This window comes from Neomonachus schauinslandi, chromosome 1 (assembly GCF_002201575.2).
Source record: "Neomonachus schauinslandi chromosome 1, ASM220157v2, whole genome shotgun sequence".
NCBI lineage: Eukaryota > Metazoa > Chordata > Mammalia > Carnivora > Phocidae > Neomonachus > Neomonachus schauinslandi.
In genome coordinates this window covers 86979808-86998566 of record NC_058403.1, presented here as the reverse complement: position 1 = coordinate 86998566, position 18759 = coordinate 86979808, and the positions used below count along the sequence as shown (strand labels likewise).

Below are 18759 nucleotides of genomic sequence, written 5' to 3'. Positions count from 1 at the left end.
AGACGCAGATTGGGCTGTTAGGAAGCAAGTGTTCTGGAAGCAAAGCTATATAGGAGAAAAGGAACTTTAAGGGCATCTCCGAGTCCCTGAATTGAAAAAACAAAATGAGCTAAATTCACTGTATTCCTTTGCTCTTTAAATAATTCTTTTATATTGACTGATCCATGGTTCTGAACAATGTATTGACTATATTTTTATTTTTTTTAATGCTGAAGAAACTTTATTGCACTATGCCTCAATTACTTGAGTTTTAATCAATATCTGATATCATCAGTAAATATTTGATAACTCCAGATATAAAAATCCATTATGGCCTGAAATAAGAATAAAACTCCAAGTTTAAATGTTCCCATCAAAAAAACAATCTTTGCAGGATACATTCCCATTTCATGGGATCTTTCCTAACTCTGTCGTTATTTATTAGAAGCTTTTTGTGTGGAAGACTCATAAAAGGAAGAGTGAAACATAAATATTACCTTGCTAACATAAGGTTGGCATTTGGATTATTTGTCCCTGGCCCTGTTGGACTCCATTTGATAGTATAAATTTCTTTATTATGTGCTTGCAAATCATGGACACAATTGTCTTGTTTCATACTCCATATCTGAGCAAAAAAGAAAAACATATGTAATTATATTTTCCCATACAAAGGATACATTTAAAAATACTACTGGGCCAATCTAAAATATCAGCAGTATAACCAGAACAATGATTACAGATCAAGGGAATATTTGCAAAGAAATTAATATGTAGAATATATTTAATATTTATCTCTCTTTTAAAAATGACAAATTAGCTTGAAGTCCTTTCCAAATGTTCACTATTCTGAGGCTTCAAGACTGAATTAGCTGTAGTTCTAAGAGTAACTCTGAGAGCTTCAGATGGTACAAACTTCAACATTAGTAAATCCCTTGGGTAATGATCCTAAAATGTTTAAGGCATTAGTTTTAACACTGTCCCTTAAATAAAAGATGTAGATTACAAATTCTTCTTAGGATTTAGAATCAGAAAATATTTTGTAACAGAGAAGGGCAAATAGATAAGCAACGTGCAAATAATATATTCCTGTATGACACTAAAACACAGGCAACAAAAACAAAACCAAAAAGCCAAATGGGACTATATAAAATTAAAAAGCCTCTGCACAGCAAAGAGAACAATAAAGAGACAAATGACAGAATGGGAGAAAAAATATGCAAACCATGTATCTATAAATAAAAGGTTAATTTTGAAAATATATGAGGAACTCCTACAACTCAATAGCAAAAACCCTAATAATCCAATTTAAAAATGGGCAAATGACTTTAACAGACCCTTCTTCTAAGAAGATATACAAATGGCCAACGGGTATATGAAAAGATGCTCAATGTCACTAGCCATAAGGTAAATGCAAATAAAAACTACAGATATCATTTCACATCTATTAGGATTTTATTATAAAATAAAAAAGACAATAAATGTTGACAAGGACGTGGAGAAATTAGACCACTTGTAGTACACTGTTGGTGGGAATGCAAAATGATAGGTGCTATGAAAAACAGTAGGGAGGATATTCAAAAAAATAAAAACAGAACTTTCATATTATCCAGCAATCCCACCTCTGCGTATTTATCCAAAAGAACTGAAATCAGGGTCTTAAAAATGTATTGGCACTCCCTGTTCATTGCAGCATTAGTCACAAAAGTTAAGATATGGAAACAACCCAAGTGTCCATCAATGGATGAACGGATAAAGAAAATGTGGTGTTATATACAATGGAGTATTTATCATTCAGCCTTAAAAAAAAGGAATTCCTGAACTTAAGGACAAATACTGCATGGTTCCATTTATATGCGGTATCTAGAAGAGTCAAATTCACAGAAGCCAAGAAAAGAATGGTAGCTGCCAGAGGCTGAGGGGAAGAGCAGAGGGGGACCAGCTAAACGACAAGTGTAAATTTCAGCTCTACAAATCTACAATATTGTGCCCACAGATAACAATACTGTGCCGTACACTTAAAAGCCTGATTAAAAAGATCTCATGTTAAGTTTTGTTACCATAATAAAAGTTTAGAAAATGACTCATACAGAACCAACCATGAAAAATAACAAAGCAATAAGGTTAAAATGATGAGTAGAGAATAATTAGCCTTGCTTGAGTTGAAAACCTATGTGTACAGAGGTAAAGAAACCTACACTGAGAGTACTTCTGGCAAAATCATTCAATAAAGACATGGGAGTAAATCTTGCCAAACACAAACACACATAAAAACCCAACTGCCAACAACAACAAAAAGAGCTCACAAAAATTAGGTGTGTTTCACATGTCTGCAATGTACCTAATAAGAGATAACGAAGCAAACCCATAATGTTTTTGGATCCTAGACATTTATAATTCCATGTAAATAAGCCCCCAAAATATGTTTCAAAACTTATTTCATTTGACCTTTCAATAGCATTGCCACTGTTAACCACTCCTATCCATCACCCTCCCTTGAAACATTCTTCTCTGAACACTCTCCCTCCCTTTGGGTCATTCCTCCTCAGTTTCCTTTTGGAAGCTTGTTCCTCTTGAGCTGGTAATTACTGGGAGTTAAGTTCTTAAGACTTTCTATTTCTAAGGTTCCCCTCATTCCTTACTCTGTCCTTTCTCCCTACACAACTTCATCCAAGTCTGTGGCTCTGAATGACCATCCACCTGCAGAGAAGTCCCAAATGTTTATGCCAAGGGTAGAGTTCTTCTTGGAGCACCAGGCCCACCCAGCACCTCCACCTGCCTGGCTCAAATCACTGTTCAGGTTTTGCATGATCTTCTGACTCCTGTTCCTTGTTCTCAGAATTTGGCCCACTACACAATATCAACCCATCTCGTTTCTCCTTTAAAACTCTGACCTTTCATTATTGTTAGGACAAAAAGCTAACACTTTCTAATCCAAACTTCTCTAACTGCTCAGTAGACTCCCCAGCCACTGGCCTTTCCACTCCACATATGTGCCATACTCTGTTCAACAAGGCTTTCATTTTATGACTGCAATGCACGTGCATGCAAAGTAAACTCAGACAAAAGCATTAAGAAAAGCCTTTTTACTAGCAATGTCTGCAAGGGAGCCCAGGCTTGAGAAAACTGAATGACTAAAAACCCAGCAGGTATTTAAGGGAAAAACCTCACCAGGTTACCAAGATTACATTTAGTCTGTTCACAGGAGGAAAAGCAGTTTTCCCTCATGATTCCTGCATCTTAAGGGTCACCACATCCGCAGTCGTGGGCATTGCAGAGTCAAGGATAAAATTATTTTCAGGAGAGTTACTATGTTGCAGGAAAGGGCTCAAAGCTTCATTAATACTGGAGATCTGTATTAGATTGTTCTTTACCTCAAAATGCTTTTTTTCTCTAAATGTGACGTGCACAGGTGCAAGGTGTTCGCTTTGCTTTTAGTCACACTGACAAGAAAAACATAAACCCATGTCGAGCTGCTGATGCTGGCATGTCAGCAAGGCTCACTCACCAACTAAGCATTCTCTGCTATAAGATCAGCTTCCCAGCAAGGATGATATACATTCACACCACAAAATCAAATTTATACAATTCACAGAATTTCAGCAAAATCCACGAATGCTACAAAGATCTGTTACTTATTAGTCAAATTTTTACATGTGCAAATAAACTTTAATTGCACCAGCATATGACCTTCTAGAAGTGAAGACAAGTTAAGACAGCAGGTTTCTTAGCACCACAATTCCTATCAAACACTCTTTTAAGTAGAATTTATTTGCTATATTTAAACACTTGAAATACTTTACAAAATAAAATATAAAAAACAATGATTCACTATTAAAAAGTAGTTAAATCCTGACCCAGGTTTAAGCATTCAAGGAACTATAAGAGACATTCTAAATGATCTAAAAATGGCCAGAGCAGCCATTCTTGGTGACCCCTCCACTGCATGTCTCCCCACTATTTGAATTACCTTCAAAGTCATGTCATCAGAACAGGAGGCCAGAAGATTGCCAGTTGGGTCCCATTTGATAGCATTTACTTCATTCTAAAAGTAACAGTAAATATTCACATTTTCATTTTATAGACTGGATTGCTCTTTGGATCTTAAATATACATACTTCAAAACCACTCTGTAGTATTACTTATTCATCATAACCACTTTAAAAGGGGGGGGAAGGCTACTCACCGTGTGTCCCTGGAATGTTTTAATAGGTCTGTCTTGTCCTAGTTTACAGACATGAATGCACATATCTGTACTACAAGAAGCAAAGGTGTTGTTGCTCTGCCAATCAACATCCAGTGCTGGTGCTGAAAAGGAAAAAGGGCTAGGTTTGCATTCATTCCACACGTACTGAAAGCTAGGAGCTTTAGTTTTAAACCATGCTCGGACATTAAGTGTGGTAACAGGAACTTAAGCATTTTACTTTATAATTTTTAGAATTTTTAAAAATGAAGGCATCTAAATATCACAAATATTAAATTTCCATTCAGTTGTCTCTATGTGAGACACAGCCTAACAGAAAGTAACGCAGGTGACTAGGCTTCCTGAGAGCTTCCTCTATGAATAACTAGCACTGCATTCTTGGTATCGCATTTGTAAACCTTTAAAAGTTATGTTATACTTCCTTTTATTTCTAAAATTCTCTTGAGTGTTCAATGGACAAGGGAGCTTGGTTCTGCCACTCCCTAACCATTGGGCCCCAAGCAAGTCATTTAACCTCTCATGCTATTTTCCTCATCTAAAAAAAGGGGATAAAACCTTTAAGCTTAATACACAAGGATACTGTGAAGATCAAGCGAGATGGTGCGTGTGGAAAGGACTTTGTAAATGACAAGTTAGACAAATGTTACGCTGAATAATTTCCAATCCACCCATCTGATAAGTGGAATATTGCAGATGATCGCAAATACATTTTCTTCTGATTCTTGTCAAATATCACTTAAAACCCACGTCACTGAATTTAAAACCTCAGACACCCAAAAGCTGGCTATTAATAGTTACTTTAGCTCTGGTATGACTGGAGAGTCTTTCTTTTCATCTCCCTCTGCCGCAAGGTGCAAAGGCTCTCTAATTAGTAATGCAGATTTAACGCAGTGGCAGCAAGTAACTGGGTTAGGCAACAGAGCACACAGCATCGGATTTAGAGCAGTGTGGACGCGATGGCCCATTAGCCAAGGGTAGTTTTTGCGTTTCATTTGGCTGGGGGTGAGGATCAAAAGACGACACAGGATCAAAAGAAGACCTATGAATGTGAACATCATACAAAACTCAGATTTTAGTGTCCTTATGATAAAATTTCATTAAAACCTAGACAAGTTCGTTCGGCCACGTATCATGGCTGCTTTGCACTACAAGGGCAGACCAAACTGGCTCCAACAGAGATCCTGCAGCTTATCAAGCCAAAAAATGGACGTTCTGGCCCTCTGCAGAACAAGGTTAGCATTCAGAGCAAACACTAAGAGACAAGGGGGAGACGAGAAGTTAAAGTGAAGCTGTATATTCCCATTATTAGAGATATAAAGCATTTAATGAAGGAGGTCAGAACTTGTGTGTATGGGAAAGAAAAAACAAACCACTTCCTCATTGTTATGTATCCATCATAGTAACTGGCTGTTTTCACACTGAGCATATTACAAATGGGTATTCTGAGCACCGTTAGACTGATAAGCCAAGCGAGCAGTGAGGAGCAGGCTGTATTCTACTACCTTCGCAGGCAACAGGCCTTCAGAGGTGTCTGCACGCTCCCTCCTTTGCAGACCCTCTTTACCTGTGCTCTGTGGCAGATTCCCAGTTTCTGAGTGTTTTGGTGCTAAGGGCTCCCAGGGTAAACTTCTTCAGAGAATTGCCTTGTTCTGCTGCTGTCTCCAACACCGCCACCCACCCCCCCACCCCAGCCAAAAATGGCTAGTACCCAATGGCTGGTGGTATGTAGTTGGGTTTGGGGGAAAGAGGGGGAGATTCAAAAATCTAGCATGTGGTTCAAGATGAGAAAAACTCCAACGTGTAATAAACACTCCAAAGCCCTGCCTGGATCAGGTTGAGGCTGGGCCCACTTCTCCATCCTAATCCCTACAATTCCTCACTTGTTTCTCCTGAGAGTGTTTCCTTAATAAATCACGTCACTCAAATGCTTGGCTCCAGGTCTGCTTCTGGGAGTATCCAACTTAAATCAGCCAGTAAACAAAAGCACAGGCCAACTTTGATGAGCATTATGTATGAACTCTACTGCTGTGTGTACACACCGCATCATCTTAGATGCATGTCGATGACTGTCCTGTTCATTGTCTGCTTGTTCTCAGGGCCATTCCTTACCACACTCTGTCCTGCTATGCTCTACACACAGTGGGTGGACTCCTGCAAATTACATATCCCAGGTTCCTGTGCCTACTGGTTTCCAGATGGATTCATACAGTGGGAGACACTGTCGAGAGCCCAAGGTCAAGAGAAACAGAGAAGACAGGCAATTTTGCTCTCATCTCTCTTTTAAGGCTGGGTGTCTGGCAGTGGCAACAGTTACTCCAAGGTGCCTGTTCTTGCCAGGCAGTTCTTGTTTCTCCCCTTCTAATTCCCACTGGCAAGAGGGATCCTGCCTTCTCTATAGTCTTAGGTTTTCTGCAGTTCTTACACTCCGGGGTACCTGAGAGTCCTCTGGTTTTCATTCTTTCAACACCTCTGCAACTATTTCCTTGTACTAAGTTCCCCTTCTTGGACGACCTGGTTTAGATTCTGTTTTTGTGCCTGGAATCTGACTCAATACCTACTACACTTTCATTTTGACATTAAATACTATTACATAAGATATCATTCCAAAAATAATTTTAATAAAATGTTTCTTTGATAAATAAATGGTTCTAGTGTTAGGTGGTGGGGGAAAAAGCCTGAAAAATCTAATAAACTTAGAAAACAATTGAAAGTATAATAAAATGCTACAAAGAATGCCAAGAATCTGTCATGATGCATCAGGATGTTAATGTGATGCAGAGCTGTCTGCAAAACAGGAGATGGGAGGCTGAGAAAGTAAGAAGTGGCATTCAAACAAATATACCATTAGGTTCAGAACAAAACAAAACCGTAGGACCAAGTAAAGCTAACTGGGGGAAGTTGGGGAATGCTGCAACATGAGTTGTATGATTTATGCTTTGTGATACACCTGGCTCATAAAATACAAGGGTTACAAAATTGGTGTAATCTAAGAATACCTGCATCCTTACTTTTTGCTTACTCCTAAAATAAAAAGAGTCTAGGTGATGCAAATTCTTTAGGAAAGAAATACATCTCTATGGGCTGGCTCAGTTGGAAGAGCACAAGACTCTTGATCTTGGGGTTCTGAGTTCAAGCCCCAAGATGGGTGTAGGGATTACTTAATAAATAAACTTAAAAAAAAAAAAAAAGAAATACATCTCACAACAAAATGCACTTTTATGTAAGTGATATGTAAGAGGTGTGTTCGCTATTACTGATCTCATTTTATACACAATAAAAAAAGACTAAAAAAAGTTAATTTGCCTAGGGTTACACAATCTTTTAAAATCCTGGAGCTAAGATTAAAATTCTTGTGTCCTACTATTTTTGATATATTTTTGTTACCCCCTCCATCCTTCATAATTTAAAAAGGTAACAAATGAACCGAACCTATGCAGTAAGGAGAGAAAGACATTTATTACTCATCTGCATTTTTTTGGAAACCACTTTACTGAAATATAAATCACATACTATAAAATTCGTCCATTTAAAGTGTACACTTCAATGGGTTTGGACATATTTTATTATTAATTTTTAAATACTGTGGTCATATATAACATAAAATGTCATTTTATTAAGTGTATAATCAGTGGTATTAATTATGCAACATCACTATTTTCACACTTTTTCATCACCCCAAACAGAAACTCTGCAGCCATTAAGCAATAACTCCCCATTTCCCCCTTCCCCCACTCCTAAGAACCTCTAATCTTTACTTTGTCTCTACGAATGTGCCTGTTCTAGATAGTTAATAAGTAAAATTATACTATTTATTTGTCCCTTTGTGTCTGCTTTATTTCACTTAGCATAATGAATATAAGGTTCACTAACGTTGCAGCATGTGTCAGAACTTCATTTCTCTTCATGGCTGGATAATAATCCACTGTACGTGTAGACCACATTTTGTTTATCCATTTGTCCATTGATGGACACTGGGCTGTTTCCCCCTTTTGGCCACTGTGGATAATGCTGCTATGAACACTGACAAGAATCTGTTCAAGTCCCTGCTATCAAGTCTTTGGGATGTATACCTACGTGTAGAATTGCTGGATCATAATATGGTAATTCTATGGTTAGCTTTTTGAGGACCTGTCCTACTGTTTTTCCACAGTGAGTGACTGTACCATTTTACAAACCTACTAACGAAGTATAGGGCCTAATTTCTCCATATCCTCATGAACATTACTTCTTCTAGCCATACAAATGGGTATGAAATGGCCACTTATTGTAACTCATCTATAATCATGATTTATGCTTTATGCAAGAGTGTATACGGGAGACAATTTAGCACACCAATTAAAATATAGTAATTTAAAAAGCATGGTAGACTTCCATTTCTGGTCAAGATGGGAGTAGTAGGGACCAAATTTACCTCCTGCCGAAACAAAAACAAGAAAACTTACAAAATATGTGAGATAATAATTCAAGACAGTAGACACCAGGCAATAAAAGACAGCGGTTCCTGAGAAAATGGGAACCAACCATCAATGTGACCTTTTACAACTGCCCAAGCTTACAATCTGGGGGGGAAAATAAGTCCAGGTCTTGGCATAGGGAAGAGGAATCTCTAGGCAGAGATCAATAAATTTCCTGAATGAAGAGACAAAGCTGAGAATCTAGGGAGACTAAGGCAGCTGGAATTTATAAGACAGATTACAGGAAAAGAGAGAACTAGAGAGCTACGCACAGAGACATGTCACTTAGTAGTAATTAGAAGTAAATTTATAGCACTAAATATCCATATTAGAAAAGCAGAAAGGTCTCAAATCAGTGACCTCAACTTCCACATTAAGCAAATAGAAAACAAGAGCAAATTAGATTGACACTGAAAGCATGATACATAAAAGAACAAATAAATAATTTATGGAACTCATCAACATTAATAACTCCTGATCTTCGAGGGATATTGTTGTTTTGTTTTGTTTTCTTTGAAATAGAGTTGACACAGAGGGATACTGTTAAAACAATGCAAAGACGAGCCAGAGACTATAAGACAGCATTTGTAAATACCTGATTAACTTGTATCCGGAATACATAAAGAACAGAAGAAAACAGTAAATTAAAGATCCAAAGATCTGATCCGATATTTCACCAAGTAAAATCTACAGCACGTGACAGGATGCTCTAACGTCACTGGTTATTAGGAAATGCAAATTAAACCACAATGGGATATTAATACCCACTTATTAGAGTGGCTCCAGTTAATGACACTGACCACTTATCAAGTGCTGGCAAGGACATGGAGGGACTAGAATATCCACTGTTGCTGAAAATGTCCATCAGTATGGAAAATGTAAGCTTTGGAAAAACAGCTCGGCAGTTTATTAACAAGTTAAACATATACCTCCCATGTAATCTAGCTATTCTATTCTTAGACATTTGCACCGGAGAAATGAAAGTACAAGTCCACGCAAAGACTTATACATGAATCTTGATAGCAGTTTTATTTATAATAGCCCCCCAAAATGGAAACAACCCAAATTTGCTTTAACAGGTGAATGGATAAACAAACTGTGGTGTATCCAAACAATGAAATACTACTCAACAATTGAAGCAAATGCAAAATTATTTCTCAGAGTGGAAGAAGCCAGACCAAAAAAGTATGATTCCATTTACATAATGTAAACTAATTTCTGGTGTGGAAAGACCATGGGTGGCTGTCTAGGGATGAAGGGGAGAGATCACAAAGGGGCAAGAGGCAACTTCTGAAGCTAGCAGGTGTATTCGTTGTCTGCAGTGTGGTGATAGTTTTGATGGTATATACATGTCAAAACATATCAATTTGTACAATTTAAACAGGTATAGCCCATTTTATGACAATTATACTTCAATAAAGCTGTTTTAAAAAAAACAAAAAGTATGGCAAGAAAGAATATCCTAGGTGAAAAAAAAGCTTATTTACTTGTAAAATTACTTCAATACCGACCTCATCAGGTTGTAGTCAGGACTAAATGGGATCATGTATACAAAGAGCACCATCTCTTACACAAAGGTGGTTTCCGTTATATAGCTAACTTATTTCGAATTTGCATTACTCCTAGCAGTTAGGAGAAACTTTTGGGTGGAAGAGCCAGAGGCCTAAGAGAAATCTATATGGGTAGGGACTAGAAACAAAGGTGGAAGTAAAACAGGTCAGCTAATGTGTAAATGCTTATTAATGTGGTAAGCCTTAATCAAGCTGAACTGTTTAACAAGATGCTTGCACAATTACGTTACCCAGATACTACACAGTAGTCATTTTGTACCTTATTTGGCTTGTTTATTCACACTAAATAGAAAAAGACAAAAAGCCAGAATGCCAGAAGTTGCTTCAATTTTAAAGGTGATGCTGTGCCACTGGCTATTTGTGAAAAAGGATGTTACCAAAAATTTGAAAATAACCAGTTAAATTTAGTCAGCTTTCAAATCAAAACTCTTCCCAACTGTAACAAAATCTTTGAAGAAGCAGTGAAATCAAGTAGTCCTACTGTTCTAACTTAGCTGACTCCTGAGCAGCACAGGGGTTAGGCCCTCTCACATGCAGCTGAAATCCCGCACTGAACTTCTGATTCCCCCAAAACTTAACTAGTAATAGCTTATTGTTGACTGAAAGCCTTACCATGAAGAGAAACACTCGATTAACACATATTTTGTATGTTATATGAATTTTATACTGTATTCGTATAATAAAGCTACAGAAAATAATAAAAAAGAAAATAAATTTACAGTATTGCAGTTGTATTTATTGAAAAAAAAAAAAGCCACATATGTAAGTGGACCTGCACAGTTCAAACCTGTGTTGTTCAAGGGTCAACTACAGTTATTAGGCATCTTGTTCTAGTTTAATAATGATCAACAGGAAACTCCCTGAGAACAGCCTGAGAAGAGAGCAGGTACTAAAATCCAGCTGTCTCTACCCATCAGGTTGTATAGCGCATGCATGGCTCTGCATCAAGGATAAAGGAGCACACTACCGGAGGGGGGCAGAATTATCGTATTTAAGTATCAAATTATTTTTTAAAAGAGAAATCCATTTAAAGTACCAAAGTTCCAACAATGCTGGGAAAGCCTATTTTTTTAAGTTCATGTGCACAGGAGGACTGATGTGGAAACAGGAGTCCAAAATGAGAAATAACACCTAAATTTGTATGAGTTTATAAAGTTGTATTATATACATTAGTTTTATCCTAACAAATAGGTATAATTATTATCCTTCATTTATAGAGAAAATGAGGCTCAGAAAGGTTAAATGACTTGCTCAGTCTTAAAGCTTGTTAAGTGGGGTGGAATTGCCATTCAAACTTAGACCTCCTGATTCAAAGATCTATGTTCCTACCATTAGATAATACCAACCTAATTGCACTAGGCTGCAAATGATTTTTTAATGGTACATTTCACAGAAAACGTTTGATGATCCCCTGACAATTAACAATCTGAAAGTCATGGAACATCAACTCCTCAAAGGATTAGTAACAAGACCGATATTTGATATTTCAAGATTTTAAATGAATTATATGCTTTTAAAAGTTTAATTAGAAAAACAGAAGCACCAGTTCTCATGTAAATTGTGAAGATTTACCCGAATGAAAGGGAAACTGTTGCTTGGCTTCACCGGTATGTGCATCCCAAATAATCGTAGTCTGAGATTGAAAAGAAAAGAAAAATTGTATTAAGAGGTTAAAAGAAGCTCATCATAGGTGCATAAATTAGATGCCTAACTATGTTAAAGCAATAGGAAATGTCAGAGTGAATTTTACTTTAAACATTTACTTTATCCCCAATAGTACAACGAGGGTATACTCCATTCTGAGGGGGAAAATGACTATTAAGCAGTTTCATTTTTCCCTGATTTTTCATCAGTCAACTTACTTCAAGTAACTATTAGTTGTCTACAAACCATCAGACATTATATTACATTGCTTAAGAAACTCAACTGCAATAATGTAATGCAAATTTTTTTTTTAGCTATTAGGAGGCAAATTCTTGGTTAATAAAGTCATTAACCAATTTTCAATATTAAGATTTTTAAAAGCTCACATTTACACATATGGGCAGCTTGAATTTTGACAATATTTAAAACAATGTCTTGTATATTATACCCAAGTATGACACATAAATCTGAATGGATATATTCACAGTTCCTTTAAATACTCTCCCATCACTAGTTTTATAACTTTGGGGATGTAAAGTATTATACAGTGGCAGAGGTTAGTAATAGGACGTTTCCCTCCTATTCCTGGCCTCCTTTATTTTTCTTCCTTTTTTTTCTTCTCTACTTTCATTTCTGACAACTGACTCAGTTAACAAGCGTACTGAGCATACGCTTTGCTGGACTGAAATCATCTTAGACCTGTATTCATTTTGGGGGGTATGGTAGAGGGGATGACCTAAGAAAACAAAAGAGCAAGAAGGCCGTATTTTCAACCTTTCCATATTTCCCGGCCTAGTTAGGTGGAAAAAGCTTCAATGACCCTGCATTTTTTACATTTTCAATTAAGCACCAGGAGTTCAGCTAACAGACTGCCTCTAAGATTTCTCAAGGAATCACTCCGGAGCCATTTTCACGGCTGAGGTAAACTAGAAACTAGGGAAAGAAAGCAGAGTATGGGAGGTATGACATCCACTGTTCCAGCAAAGATGAGTGGTCACAAAGATAAAAGATCAATGGCATTCTGATGAGTAAACTGGCGAAGGAGCTGACAGAAAACCTAAGAGCATTCCCACTGTCGTCGTGAATCCGTACCTGAATTTCCCGTAACAGATGTTTTACTGTTTACAGGAGCGGCAGGAGAAAACACGACTTCCAGGTATACTCTGTAACACACTAACCTTTGTAAAACCTAGTTTAACGTTCTTTTACCTTGTCCACTCCAGCACTTAGGATGAAATTTCCTTTCTTATTCCACTTTAATGCAAATATAGGGCCCTTATGCTGCCCCAAGGTGCTAGCAAGGTTACCTAATATTCAAAAAGAAAAACATGAAAATTACTTCAAGCTTTATAACTTAGATCAACAACAACATATAAAAAGAAAAATACTTCATTTACCATCTTTAGTCCATATTCTGGCAAATCCATCGTATGAACCAGTTGCTAGAAGTGTACCTTCACTCTGTCAGAGAAACACACTTCCTTCAATTATATAATCCAGAAAGGGCATTTAATTGTTATTTGACTATTTCCACGTTTAAACCCTAGGAAGAGTAGATCTTGACATTCTCTGCTTCAAAATTTGGGAATGCTACCAACGACCTACAAAAGACCCTTCACTGCTATGAAGCTAGTATTTAACCAGCATCTAGTCAGTGTGGGAGCCTTATAACCAAATCTCAAGAATGGCACGAACTACTCTGGAGCAGGACCAACACCACCCTGACGCATGCTAAGGTCTACGGTATTCTCACAGATGCACATGACTCGAGATGGGAGAAGGGGGGTAGACTAGGAAGGACACCAAAATCACAATCTTAAAATGAATTTAATAGAGTCAAAAGCAAAAATGGCTAAAACATTTTGTTATGATTAGAAGATTTTATATGGTCCTCCCTCTAAATCTTTTACTGTCTAAATGAAGCTTATATTGTGTGTGAGCCAAACAATATTGCCGTTTCAGATGATCAGATACTTAAATATCATTGAGTGTTTCTTTCCTTTGTTAATTCTTTCTCAATATGAAATCCTTACCAATTAGGAGAAAAAAAAAAAAAAGCCAGAAAAGAGTGTAGGCTGACTTTATAGTTAATGAAGTGAGTACAACTGCCTGGAACTACTTTACCGCGAGGAGAAATCCATACCAATTTCTCTAATCTTATATTCCCTTGCTGTGCCTGGCCTTGATGAATGGTACAACAGAAGAACAGATCTACGGAAGTGCAAGTTACAGAGTGCATTAAACACACTATTGCTGGGATTAGTAAACACTACTGAAGACACAGAATGAAATCCTGCCTTACTCAGTGCTTTTGTGATGCTTTTTGGAAAGGGAATTGGAAACAAGATTGCCCTTTTTCAGACTTCTCAAGCCATTTAGCTGGGCAGGTAAGTGAAAAGCAGATGCTAGTATGGTACTAAGGGTTGTAGACTCAGTCCTGACAAAATCTGGTTCTATCTGAGAAAGAAGGAGCCGCGTTGAAACAAACAGCAAAAGCTAATTTCCAGACTCTGCACAATGGGAAGTTTCCTTTAAACTACTGGACCCCAAATGTCTTAAAAGAACCATTAATCAAGGATAATGTTTTCCCCTTCTAGTGGAAGATTCAAGTTCATAATGAATAATATATGTTTGAAAAGTCCACACTTCTGAAAACTGTAACTTGGGAGTTGAGAATCACCAAGCTCAACAAACATTTGTTAACCATCCTATTCAGTGTAACCTGTAAATTTCATTAAGTTAACTCATAGGTCTCTGAGCCAAATAGCATATCAAGGTGGTAAGGTCTCTGACTTAAGATATAATAAGGTCCCATATATTGAGAAGATAATTCTTAGTCCTGACCCTACAACCAAACAATACCGTGGCATGCTAAACCTTTTTCTCATTTTGGTAACTGCTATCTTCACAGGAGGGAAAGAGTAAATACATTGCTGGAAATTTTATAAGGGAACACTAAAAACAAAACAAAACAAAAACAAAAACAAAAACAAAACCCTAGCTATTTGTTTTGGAAGAATTTCATAGACACTGAGAAATTTAGCTAGAGATACCGTTTTTAAAGACAGCTCTCTTTCGCTGGAATGAGACTTGGAAGATCCTATGGAAAGCCGCACAAAAGTTGTCGAATAGAGGCCAAAGGAGGAAAAGAGTGTTCATTTGCTGAGGAAAGAATGGTGAATCCCATGAAATGCTCAAGACGCTGAAGTTGTCTAAGATGCTTCTTACACTTGAGAGAGCAGGTAAAAAATGGATGCAAAGTCACAAGGAAGGAAAAAAAGGCCACATGGAATAAAGGAAAAGATATAAGAACTTTCAAAATGTGAATTTTCCACAAATTAATCATGGGAATGGACACAAACCAAGCTGCTTATCACGTACGTGAAACTGAAAGGGTGAAGCTTTACGGACGAGGAGCTCAAACTTTCTGGTCAGTCAGAGCAGTGAAGTGATCTCTGAAAGATGTGGAATGACACAGCATCCGAGAGCTGTAAGATTCCTCCAGCTAGAATAGAGCTTGGAAGTAACCTAGACTAACAGTCCCTACAAGGCGATCAGCAGTGAAGTTCTCATCATTCCATACAAAATGAGAAAAACAAGAACATGCTTTTATTATGGAGATTTCTCCTAACCCCCTAGCAAAGGGCTTAGTCGTTAAGGACTAAGCCCTTTGGACTAAGCCCTTAGTCGTTAAGGACTAAGTCGTTAAGGACTAAGGACTTCGTATGTGCCTGCTGTTGATTTTCACCTATTACCTCCCTTAAGCAGGCACCATTACCACAGTTGTACTTTACAGCTGAGGAGGACAAAGCACAGAGTGGGCGACCACCAGCTGGACAAAGGTTCCGCTGCAAGATAAACTGAAGAGCTGCTAGCTGGACGGAGGTCTGACTACTGGAAGGCCAGTCGTTGTTTTTAACACATTTGAGAATGGCGAGTCCTAGTTTGTTGTTCGTATGAGTGAAATTCAAAAGCATCTCAGCAAATGGACAACCCCTGCTTTAGTCTGCGGTTCAGAGAGGTTATGAAGATTAGGAACTATATTCACCGTGGATAATACAGTGATACTCACATTCCAATCTAGGGATGTCACATCCTTGTTGCTTGGGACATCTTGCCCTCCTTCTCGTATACAATGTCTAAGTACTAACTGTGTGGAGCCACTAGTGCTATTTTCACTAAGATTCCATATTCTTGCTGTTGAGTCTCCAGACCTATAAAGTATGCAACATATTTTAAGTCCTCATGATATTCTCAAGTATCCCAGAATCAAAGTAACATATTTATATACTCTTATTAATAAGGCAAATAAAAACTAGACTCTCAGGGATTTCCATTTCCAACTATTTTCCTTAGTCTCCACTTTGGGGACCCTAGGCACTTTTCTGAAGAAGTAAGTTTAATTAAAACTTCAAAGACTATGGGAGCACCTGGGTGGCGCAGCTGGTTAAGCGACCGACTTTTGATTTTGGCTCAGGTCATGATCTCATGGGTCGTGAGATCAAGCCCTGAGTCAGGCTCCACACTCAGCAGGGAGTCTGCTTGAGATTCTCCCCCCTTCCCGCAGCACCCCCCCCCGACTTGTGCTCGCTCATTCTCTCTCTCAAATAAATAAATCTTAAAAAATAATTTCTAAGATTATGTTATGAATAAAGACTTACAGAGGCAAAAGGACCACAAAGCAACAAAAACGTGAAAACATAAGTAATGCTTTTATAAAATGTGCAATAGTTCAGTACGGTATTTTTTAAATACATTTTAGTTCCACTTTGAGAAACATACCCCGATGCCAAGAGATCACTAACGGGGTTCCAGGCACAGATGAAAACTTCAGATTCATGGCCCCGTAACACAACTGCTTTATTAGGAGGGATTTCAACATCCCCATCCACTTCCATCATATCAGTATGATTATCTGTGTCATGAGAAACAAGTGAAAAATGCCATTTAGGTAAGTAATATTACAACATCCTTGGGGGGTGGGGGGTGGGGAATAATTCTTAATCAGCGAATACCTGCCCTAAAATATAAAAGTCTAACTTTTTTTTCCCGCACCTATATCAGGTAATGGTGAAAATAACTGTACATGAGAAATAAATTCCCATCCTTAGTTAAGTATGACCCTATAATTTTTAAAAGATGTACATGAGTATGTGTTTGGGGTGGTGGGGAGGCGGTGAAAAAGACTTGCAAAAAGGTTAGAGCCAAACAAGGCTAAAATGATAAAGTGGTCTGAATTAAATATAATCCATGTCAACACTGAGTTTCTGCCAGTAGGGGCTGCTGATATCATTCATGTAACATGAGAGCTGCCTTTGTATCTCCACGTCAGAGCGTTACTGTGTTAATGACTAGTATTACAAATTTTCTTTAGAAATCAAATGCAAACAACAAAATTTATCTAACAGTAGAAAATGGTTTCTAAATATGTAAAGAAGAAAATAAAATCCATGAAAGTAAATCTAGCTTCTTGGAGCTTCAGAAGTAAGAATCTGAATTGTGATACAAGTTAGGGAAACAAGTTGGCATAAATGAAACAGATGATGTTACTTCAGTCTGGAAGATGAGACATCCACATGAAGCAAAATTACTTTTGCTGCAAAGGAATTTTTAGAAATTCTTTCCGCTCACTTGCTATAGTATGTGCTCCATTCTCCTCCCCATTGGCTGTGTTTTCTCCATTTTTTGCAGACCCCTGTTGGTTTGTGGCGGCTGTGGAGGTGGCAGCAGCCGCTGCTTGCTGCTGTGCAAGCTTATCCCTGTAAGCTTGCTGTCTTGTCTGTACTACATCAGGCATTACGGCGTCTATCAGGGACAGAGACTCTATCGGCCGACCATCAAACAAGGTACCATCCTGGACGTGGAACATTTTGAGAAAAGAAACATGAAAGAGAAGACATTTAGGGTGAAGCAACTGCAAAGAGCTGTTTAAATTTTCCTCCTCCTCACCTAGTTCATACTGTGAAATATTGCACAGAGAAAGCCGAAATACTGAAAGGAATAATAAAATGCAGGTCCAGGTGATAAAAAGTTATTCGTTAGATTCCAAAATTCTGTCCGGGAAAATTAATGACCATTATGAAAGAGTTCATACAATGGTAGGAGACTTGGTGCCACATTAGAATAAACACTTCTTTACAACTAAAAACTTTTAAAATAGCTTTGTTGGACTCAGAAATTTCTTGTGATTTGATTCAAGTATTAAAACAAGAAACAGGCCTCAGATATTTTGCCATATAATCATCTCATTTTACTAATGGTGAGATGGAAGCACAATCAGGTTTAAAGACTTGCAGAAGTCACACAGCCAGTCAATGGCAACGGAGATCTCCTGACACTATTCCTAGTGTGACCTGAGCGAGGACCAACAGCACTACCATCACAGCTGGTAGCTTGTTATAAATGGAGAGTCAAACCTACAGAATCGAAATCTCCGAAGGGCTCAGGAATCCATGTTTTAACAAGCTCTCTAGGGCACACTACCATTTGAGAAGTACCATCATAACTCTTGAGACTGTGCTCTTTAATTTTATGGAGTTGCCGTAATTTTCCAAAGCTCCTCTCATTGATATTAGGAAGCTCACAATTAATAAAAAGTTCTCCAGCAGGCACAAGGAGAGAGAACAAGTCAGAAATAGAAACTGGGCAAATGAGCTAGGAATATGCATGTGTAAGGCCCAATTCACGTAAGCTGGTAGATACTACAGTGGGGTGATGGGTGCTCTGAGTTACAAAAACATGGCACATCTTTCTGAGTTGTCAAATGTAAGGAGTATCTGAGGAGTAGGAGAATTTCAGTAACTTAAAAATATTAATACCAACAGATACATTATAGAGTACTATATTAAATCTATAAGACATTTATTTTTCAGATACCATGAGACTAATTCTGGCCACTGATGGAAACTGT

At 37.8% G+C, this 18759-nt stretch overlaps 1 protein-coding gene across 2 annotated transcripts in view; it reads right to left on the bottom strand.

Moving 5' to 3' along the window:
* TBL1XR1 (TBL1X receptor 1) overlaps positions 1 to 18759 on the bottom strand; it is a 175763-nt gene that overhangs the window by 9320 nt on the left and 147684 nt on the right. For both annotated transcript variants that reach the window (XM_044920114.1, XM_021692372.2), the window contains 9 exons: positions 17481 to 17703; positions 16632 to 16764; positions 15922 to 16063; positions 13247 to 13310; positions 13059 to 13156; positions 11778 to 11838; positions 4163 to 4284; positions 3947 to 4021; positions 477 to 604 (listed from right to left, as the gene is read on the bottom strand). In XM_044920114.1, coding sequence (XP_044776049.1) covers positions 477 to 604; positions 3947 to 4021; positions 4163 to 4284; positions 11778 to 11838; positions 13059 to 13156; positions 13247 to 13310; positions 15922 to 16063; positions 16632 to 16764; positions 17481 to 17703 — 1046 coding nt within the window. The remainder of the gene's footprint in view (positions 1 to 476; positions 605 to 3946; positions 4022 to 4162; positions 4285 to 11777; positions 11839 to 13058; positions 13157 to 13246; positions 13311 to 15921; positions 16064 to 16631; positions 16765 to 17480; positions 17704 to 18759) is intronic.